The 8,592-nt window shown below is 55.9% G+C and overlaps 1 protein-coding gene and 2 pseudogenes across 1 annotated transcript; 2 read left to right on the plus strand and 1 right to left on the minus strand.

Moving 5' to 3' along the window:
- The first annotated feature begins 721 nt into the window (after positions 1-721).
- LOC136153558 (heat shock transcription factor, X-linked member 3-like) lies at positions 722-2,065 on the plus strand. Its single transcript, XM_065915499.1, has 2 exons — positions 722-1,204; positions 1,598-2,065. Exons 1-2 carry the CDS (start codon positions 722-724, stop codon positions 2,063-2,065), a joined length of 951 nt encoding a protein of 316 aa, XP_065771571.1.
- A 2,470-nt stretch (positions 2,066-4,535) lies between these two features.
- LOC136154073 (heat shock transcription factor, X-linked member 3-like) lies at positions 4,536-6,001 on the plus strand (annotated as a pseudogene).
- Positions 6,002-7,116: 1,115 nt separating this feature from the next.
- Positions 7,117-8,358, minus strand: LOC136154653 (protein EOLA1-like; annotated as a pseudogene).
- Positions 8,359-8,592: the final 234 nt, after the last annotated feature.

Consider the following 8,592-nt stretch of genomic DNA (forward strand, 5'->3'; position numbering starts at 1 on the left):
GCGCAGCCCTACTCTGGGGAGAGCTCAGCCTGGGTGGCAGTGGTGGCAGGACAACAGGACTCTGGCTTTGGGGCCATCTGAGCAGGACCTAGCAACCGGCAGCACCAGCCAGAAGACAACAAAGCCAGAAGAGGGGCAAGGCCATGGCTGATGGGGTGGGAAGGTGGGACCCCAACACAGGCTAAGCTAACCAGCCTGCTATGGATCCCATCTTCTGGGAAGGACAGTTGCCAGGGACCCATCTGACCCCTGGGATCTCTCTCGGTGGTAGCCAAGCCAGGACTTGCCAAGGCCTGGCCCTTAAGCAAAAGCCAGCCACAGGCCTGCCCATTGGTAGGGAGGGGGTGGGGCCAGGGGCACATTTATCAACCCATCCAGGGCCTGGCCCCCTGAAACAAGATGCCTGGCAGCAGATTGGAGCCTTTGCAAGCAACCTGAAACAAACTTTTCTGTACTTTCAGACAAGAGAGCAGCTGGGGATCCCATCTCTGTCCCCAGACCCCCCTCCACACACACGGGGCCAGGGCTGCCTCTCCACATCACCTCTGTGACATCATGAAACAGTTAAGGAAGCTGGCCACTTAATTGGCTGCCTGGCCCACGACCCAGATTCTAGAATGTCCAGAGAGTATTTATGGGGCACCCGAACCCTGGCCTGAGCCCCTTCTGTCCTGCGCATTCACTGCTGGGGTAGAGAATGCTCCTGAGCTAGACGGGCTCCATGGCTAGTCAGAGTTCCCACGAGTCACACATAGCCCTGCTGGCCCCATTAACTCATGGGGAGCCCACAACAGGGGACTCCTGTGATTCCTCCTCAGATCCAAATGTTGATTCAGGGGAGGCTTTGGAGAAACAGGGTGACCAACCTGAGAGCCTCGATCCAGGCCTCCATGACAATCTGCCCCCACAGGGCCCAAAGCCAGAAATGGCCAACAAGGAAGAGAACAATGCTGTCCTCGGGCTGTCCTTCCCCAGGAAGCTCTGGAGGATCGTGGAGGATGCGGCCTTCACCTCTGTGCACTGGAATGATGAGGGAGACATGGTGGTCATCGAGGTAGATCTCTTCCAGACAGAGGTCCTCCAGCGCAGAGGTGCAGACCAGATCTTCGAGACAGAAAGCATCAAGGGCTTCATCCGTGAACTGAACCTGTACGGTTTCAGTAAAATCCGCCCTTCATGTCAGACTGCAGGGAAGAAGATGATGGTAATGTAGAGATTCCTTCTGGGCAGGCTAGACTAGAAAAGCTGAGTGCTGGACGGGTTTCATTTCCCAGGGGAACGTTGTTCTCGTGAGAGGGTGGTTAAGGAAAGAGGAGGACACAAGGTCTGTCTTGTTCCACCACCCCCCTTAGACAGGATCCACAGGGGTGACTCCAGACCCTGAGGGGCCACTGAATGTCAGGGACCGCCAGGAACACCTCAAGTGAGGATGGCCCCGGGGCAGCTCTAGGGAGCAAGATGCTAAGGCCTCATAACCTGCCAGAATGAAGAGACTTTGTCTCTATACACAGGCATAGCCAGGATGGTCATGAGGAAGAGGGCGGCGAGGAAGGCTTCTTCTCCCCCTTGCTGTCTAAAGTGATTCATTTTCTTTCAGATCTATCGCAACTCCAATTTTCAGAGGGACAAACCTCTCCTCCTGCAGAACATCCCAAAGAGAAAGAAGCGAGTGATGGCGACCAGACACTCTCCTCAACTCCATCACAACCAGCGCACCCAAGAGGTGGGCAAGACAGTCCAGAAGGGAACCCCACCTGCTTGCAGAACCCCCAGGCGACGATCATCTGGGCTCTTTCGCATGTGCTCTATGTGCAGTGTAGCCGGGCAGGCTGGGGTAAAGCATCTCCGCAGCAATCAGGGTGGCCCCAGTGGAAAGGGCACGTCCACCAGTGCCATGTCTGTACCCCCAGCTACTTCTGGGAGGGAGAGTACTGGGCAAATGCCCGAAAGCCCCCCAGAGTACCCAGATTATGATTCAGTGATGGCTCTGTACAACACTTGTTACTCCATGCTGACGGCAGCCCTTTCCGGCAGAGCCCCAAACGAGGCCTCTGAGGCAGAGTAGGAGCAGGGAGAGCTCTCAGAGGTCCTCTGTGAGCAGGTCAAGGACAAGCCCCATCCCTGACCTCTCAGGTTCCTGGGGACACTCCAAAGTACTCTCTTGTAATCAGAAATCGGTTTTTGGCTCTAATAAAGAGGTGCAAAACTACAAATGAGTAAATAAAGAATCGAATGAGAATGACCAGCCTGTGTTCTTTCTGTCTGTTCACGCTATTCAAATGGCACAGGGTGAGCCAGATGAGGCTGGAAGCCCACGCCCCAGGCAGGTTTCAGTCTGGTCCATGTGGTCTCTCTTCAACAGAAGCAGCAGCATTTCACATGCTCGGCCAAGGGTTTGGCTCACTAGCCTAGTGCTGAGGCCAGCCCAGGATGGGCTGGTCACTGGGCCTTGCCTGCTGCTCAGCAGATGGCCCAGCTGGGCTCCTGACCTTGGGGGTGTCACCTTCCATGAGTCATGCACCCTGAAGCAGAAGGGACTCCTCCTGGGTCCCCAAAAATGCCACAATTTCCTGCTCAGCAGCTGAGCATCTCCAGCTGCTGATCCAGGGGCCTCCCCCAAAGAGGCTGACAAGAAAGCAGGGTCACCTCACCCACCAAGGGCCTTGCAAACACATGACCCCAAACCCAAAGACAAGTACAAGCTTTCCACAAGGTGAACACCAGCCCTTGTTGCTCTGCCCTCACAGGCATATTTTAGGAACCTGTCTTTGGACGTGAGGCAGCCAGGCACCGCATCCAACACACATGATTGTGAGCCAAGGGACACATTAGAAAAGGGCAAGGGTCACCTGCAAGGACAAACTGCAGCCTGTTTCTGGGCCTGCGGGCATCTCTGCCTGCCGACACTCAGCCAAGCTCCCAGCCTTCCCCATCACCCTCTGGTCACTGTTCCAACATCAGGGAGTTTGGACCTGAACAGAGAGGGAAAAACACTAAGCGGTTTCCTAAAAACACATTTCTCTCAACCAGCCAGACACAGCAGGGCCAAAATGAGTGGTGATGCCCTCTTATTGTGAAGGTCAAAGTCCTGGAGACTCACGCTGAGTTCCGAGCAGCACCGCACGAGGAGTGTCCCAGACCCCCAACCTGCACCAATTTGGCAGCACACCCAAGGGTGGGGCCAATTCAGACGGAACTAGACGGGCACGTCCAGGGCGCAGCGGTGACTGGACAGTGTCACCATGTGCAGTGTCACCTTCCTCTCAAGAGCCCAACCTGGACAGGTCTCCTGACCAAAGGGGATCAAGTGCTCGGCGATGTCCACCTGGAAGATGTCCTTCCCGCCCCTCCCAGGGACGGGCTGCAGCAGCCGGTGGGGCTTAGCAAGCACAGTCAGGTACTTTTGGAGAAGGTCAGGTAGCAGGGCTTGATCATCCAGCTCCTCCAGCTCCTCTACCGCATCGGGATCTAGGTTTTCTGGGCACAGCAAAGTGTCCCCAATTTCCACGAGACCTATGTGCAAAGACAGGACACAGAAGGAGAACAAGGTGATTCAGAGTCATGCCTGCTGGAGACTAAGACCATATCACGGAGGAAGCCCGAGGTGAACTGGGTCTTCTGGATGAGCATTTTCAGATGGGCTCACCTTGGTGAAGGGAATTCGGTGTGAAGCCGTCAGTGAGGAGCAAAATGAAAAGGAGATGGCTGGTGCTCCACAAACCCACCAGGCCACCGGCAGCTCTCAGTCTGACCACTGCAGGCCACAGGGACAGAGCAGGAGGGCTCTGGCAGGGCCCAGCAGACATCAGGTCCCCAAGGGATTTACCAGCAGAGAAGTGCTGCTTTGGGGCCTTACCCCTGGGGAGTCAGGGGGCTTTCTCAGGCCTGGCTGCTGGCAGTGTGGATATTAAACCCAGGCCGGGTGCTTTACTGACTCCCATGGTCTCTGCCAGGCACACAGACACACGTGGAGACACACACACACACACAAACACACACACACACAAAGTGCCATGTGCAGACCTGGATCCGCCCCTGCTCAGAGCATAAATGGGGACTGAGGCCAGGGAGGTGGTCAGGCACCTCATGCCATTGTCTCCCAGCCAAGGGACCCTCATTGTCCCTCTGAAGAAATCTCAGCCCCTCCTCCACCGACTAGTTCAACAGAAAAGAAACAAACACAAACGATCCTTTGGGAAAGCAAGCTGAGATCCAGGGCAGCACCAGGGGGTATGCAGGCAGTGTGGGGCAGGGCCTCACTTGCCCATGATCACTCTAAGGCCGAACTTGTCTCCATCCTGCAGCAAGGCCTGGATCTGGGCAGGGCTAATCCCCAGCCTCTGCTCCAGCAGCTCCTTCCAGGCCACATCCACCCAGATCCCATGTGTGTGTGGATGGCCAGGGTACAGTGCCAGTGGTCACATAGCACAAGCCGCCAGACAGTATTTATTGTGCCCCCCAACTCTGGTCTGAGACCCTTCTGCCCTGAGTGTTCACTGCTTGGGTAGAGAATGCTCCTGAGCTAGACTGGCTCCATGGCTAGTCAGAGTTCCCACAAGGCACAGGCAGCCCCGCTGGCCCCATCAACTGATGAGGAACCCACAGCAGGGCACCACCCTGATGTCTCCCCGGATCCAAACATGGATTCAGGGGAGGCTTTGGAGAAGCAGTGAGACCAACCCAAGAGCCCATATCTGGGCTCCCAAGACAGCCCACCCCCATAGGGCCTGAACCCAGAAACAGCCAACGATGAAGAAAACAATGACGTCCTTGGGCTGTCCTTCCCCAGGAAGCTCTGGATGATCATGGAGGATGCAGCCTTCACCTCTGTGCGCTGGAATGATGAGGGAGACATGGTGGTCATCAAGGCAGATCTCTTCCAGACAGAAGTCCTCCAGCACAGAGGCACAGACAGGATCTTTGAGACAGAAAGCATCAAGACTTGCATCCGCAAACTAAACCTGTATGGGTTCAGTAAAATCCGCCCTTCGGGTCGCTCTTTAGGAAAGAAGAGGATGATGGTAGCTCAGAAAGCCCTTCCGGGGAGACTAGACTTGACGAGCTGAGTGCTGGACAGGTTTCATTTCTTGGGAGAATTTTTTCTTGTGAGAGAGCGGTTAAGGAAAGAGGAGAAAGCAGGGCCAGTCATGTTCGACAAAGCCCCTTAGACAGGATCCACAGGGGTGACTCCAGACCCTGAGAGGCCACTTTATGTCAGGGAGGGCCAGTAACACAAGTGAGGCTGGCCCTGGGGGAGCTCTAGGGAGCACACTCACTAGGGGCTCATAACCTGCCAGGAATGAAGAGACTTGTCTCCATTAGTTAGGCAAGGCTGGTCGGTGGTAGGGAGGAGGGCGGTGAGGGACGGCTATTCCTCCCAATGATGGCTAAAGTGATTAATTCCCTTTCAGATCTATCACAACTCCAACTTTCAGAGACAAACCTCTCCTCCTACAGAACATCTGGAGGAAAGGCGACTCCAGAACAACTGCTCAACCCATCACTGGCGCAACAATGACCCCAAAGAGAAAGAGGCATGCGGTGGCGACCAGATGTTCTCCTCGATTCCATCACAACGAGTCTACCCAAGAGGCTGACAAGAAGGCCCAGAAGAGAACGCCAACTGTTCACGGAATCCCTGGCTGGTGCTCATTTGTATTTTGTGACCTTTGGTTTATGGGCAGTGTAGCCATGGAGGCCAGGGCAAGCCATCTCCCCAGTGAGCAGGGCAGCCCCAGTGGAGAAGGTTCATTCAGCGATGTCACTTCTGTACCTCTGGCTACTGCTGGAAGGGATGGCACAGGGGAACTGCCTGAGATTCCCCCCAGAGTACCCAGGTTACGTTTCACTGATGATTATGTACAACACCTATTTTTTGATTATTATGGCGGCCGTTTCAGTTGTGGCCCCAAACAAGGCCTCTGAGGCAGAGGAGGAGAAGGAGTCCTCAGATTACAAGTGTGCCCTTTGTGAGCAGTTCAAGGACAACCCCAATCCCTGAGCTGCCAGGGCCCCAGGGACACTCAAAAGCACTCTCTTGTAATCAAAAATCTATTTCTGGCTCTAATAAAGTACAGCAGAACTCCACAGGAGTAAATAATCAAATGAGAGCTGTGAATCTGTGTTCTATCTGTTCATGCTATTCACACACACGGCACTGGGTGAGCCAGGTGAGGCTGGAAGCCCACGCCCCAGGAAGGCCTCAGTCCAGTCCCTAAGGTCCCTTTTCATCTAAAGCAGCAGCATTCACACCCTCGGCCAAGAGTGTGGCTCCCGAGCCGAGCACTGAGGCCAGCCCAGGATGGACTGGTCCCTGGGCCTTGCGTGCCGCACAGCAGAAGACCCAGTCCAGCTCCTGACCATGGGGGTGTCACCTTCCATGAGTCATGCACTCTGAAGCAGAAGGGGCTCCTCCTGGGTCCCCTGATGATGCCACAAGTTTCTGATCAGCTGCTGAGCATCTCCAGCTCCCAATCCAGGGGCCTCCCCAAAAGGCCCACCAGAAAGCAGGGTCACCCTACCCACCAAGGGCCTTGCAAACACGTGACCCCAAACCCAAACACAAGTACAAGGTTTCCACAAGGTGAACACTAGCCCTTGTTGCTCTGTGCCCTCACAGCTGTATTTAGGAGCCTGTGTTTGGACCAGGAGCAGCCAGACACCATGACCAACACACACTTTGTGAGCCAAGGGACACTTTAGAGCAGGACAAGGGTCACCTGCAAGGACACACTGCGGCCTGTTTTTGGGCCTGTGCCTGCTGGAGGCCTCGCCGGCTGCTCAAGCTCAGCCCTGCCCTTGGCCTCCCCCATCACCCTCTGGACACTGCTCCAACTTCAGGGAGTTTGGACCAGAACACAGAGAGAAAACCACTAACCGGTTTCCTAACAACACATTTCTCTCAACCACCCAGACCCAGCTGGGCCAAAAGGAGTGATGATGCCATCTTTTTGTAAAGGTCAAAGTCCTGGAGAGTCTCGCTGAGCCCAGAGCAGCACCACACAAGGGGAGTCCTGTCCCCTGGCCCCGCACCAAATGGGCAATGCACCCCAGGGCGGGGCCGATTCAGACCAAACCAGACGGGCACATCCAGGGCGTGATGGCGACTGGACAGTGTCACCATGAGCTGGTCTCTCGGTAAACTTTCACTTGGGAAGCCCAGTCTGGACAGGCCTCCTGCCCAAAGGGGATCAGGTGCTTGAGGATGTCCACCTGGAAGATGCCCTTCCCAGCCCTCCCTGGGATGGGCTGCAGCAGCCAGTGGGAGGTGGCGAGTGCAGTCAGGTACTTCCGTCGCAGGTCAGGCAGTACAGCTTGATTCTCCTGCTCCTCCACCTCATCGGGACCTAAGTTTTCTAGGCACAGCAATGTCCATGAGACCTGTGTGCAAGACAGGACACAGAAGGAGAACAACTTGATTCAAGGTCACGCCTACTAGAGACTAAGACCATATCTTGGAAGTGAACCCAGGTGAACTTGATCCTCTGGCTGAGCCTTTCAGACAGGCTCACCTCGGCAAGGGGAATTCAGGGAGAGGCCAAGCAAAGGAAGGAATGAAATGAAAGGGAGAAGCCTGTACTCCATGAACTCACCAGGACATGGGCAGCTCTTAGTCTGCCCACTGCAGGCCACAGGGACAGACCAGGAGGTCCCCAGCAGGGAGCCTGCGGACATCAGGTCCCCAAGTGATTCATCAGCAGAGAGCTGTTGCTGTGGGGCCTCACCCCTGGGGAGTCAGGGGTCTTGCTCAGGCCCTACTGCAGGCAGTGGGGGTGGGGAACCCAGGCTGGATGCTGTGCTGCCTCTCATGGTGTCTGCTGGGCACACACATACACATGTGGAGACACACACAGACAAGTGCCACGTGCAGACCTGGACACGCCTCTACCTCTCAGAGCACAAACAGGGACTGAGGCCCACTGTGGTGGTCAGGGACCTTGGGCCGCTGTTTCCCAGCCCAGGGACCCTCATTGCCCCTCTGAAGAAAGCTCAGCCCCACCTGGTCCCTCACCAACTGGCTCAATAGAAAACAAAGGAGCACAGCCCTGGCTGAGATCCAGGGCAACACCAGGGGCCGTGCAGGCAGTGTGGGGCAGGGCGTCACTTGTCACGATCACTCCGTGGCCAAACTTGTCCCCGCCCTGCAGCAAGGCCTGGATCTGGGCGGGGCTCATCCCTAGCCTCTGCTCCAGCAGCTCCCGCTAGGCTGCATCCTCCCAGTCTGGTGCCTGATGTGGACTGCCAGGGTACAATGCCAGGTCCGCATAGCACAGGTCGCCACCGCCTCTACAGGGTCTTGACACTGTTTAAGATGAAACCGGTGTAAGGCTGTAGGAAGGTCAGACAGCTGAACTTCATCTCCCAGAGCCTCATGTGGCTGTGTAAATACAGAACCTCAAAGGCCAGGAGCCTGACACAGTGGCCTCCAAACTCACAGCCCTGGACCGGACCTCAGTCCCACATGTCCAAGCATCCTCCAAGCCTGCTGACACAGAGGGGAGGTTCACAGAGGGCTGGCTCCTTCCATCCATCTCTACATGGTCTGCTGACAGGGGGTGGTGATCCAAAGGACCCATCCATCACATGCAGTCT

This window comes from Muntiacus reevesi, chromosome X (genome assembly GCF_963930625.1).
Source record: "Muntiacus reevesi chromosome X, mMunRee1.1, whole genome shotgun sequence".
Lineage (NCBI taxonomy): Eukaryota > Metazoa > Chordata > Mammalia > Artiodactyla > Cervidae > Muntiacus > Muntiacus reevesi.

Coding starts and splice junctions, on each gene's coding strand:
- LOC136153558 (XM_065915499.1), top strand. CDS start 722: ATGGCTAGTCAGAGTTCCCACGAGTCACACATAGCCCTGCTGGCCCCA. Junction 1,205..1,597: donor CTGCAGGGAAGAAGATGATG/GTAATGTAGAGA, acceptor ATTTTCTTTCAG/ATCTATCGCAACTCCAATTT.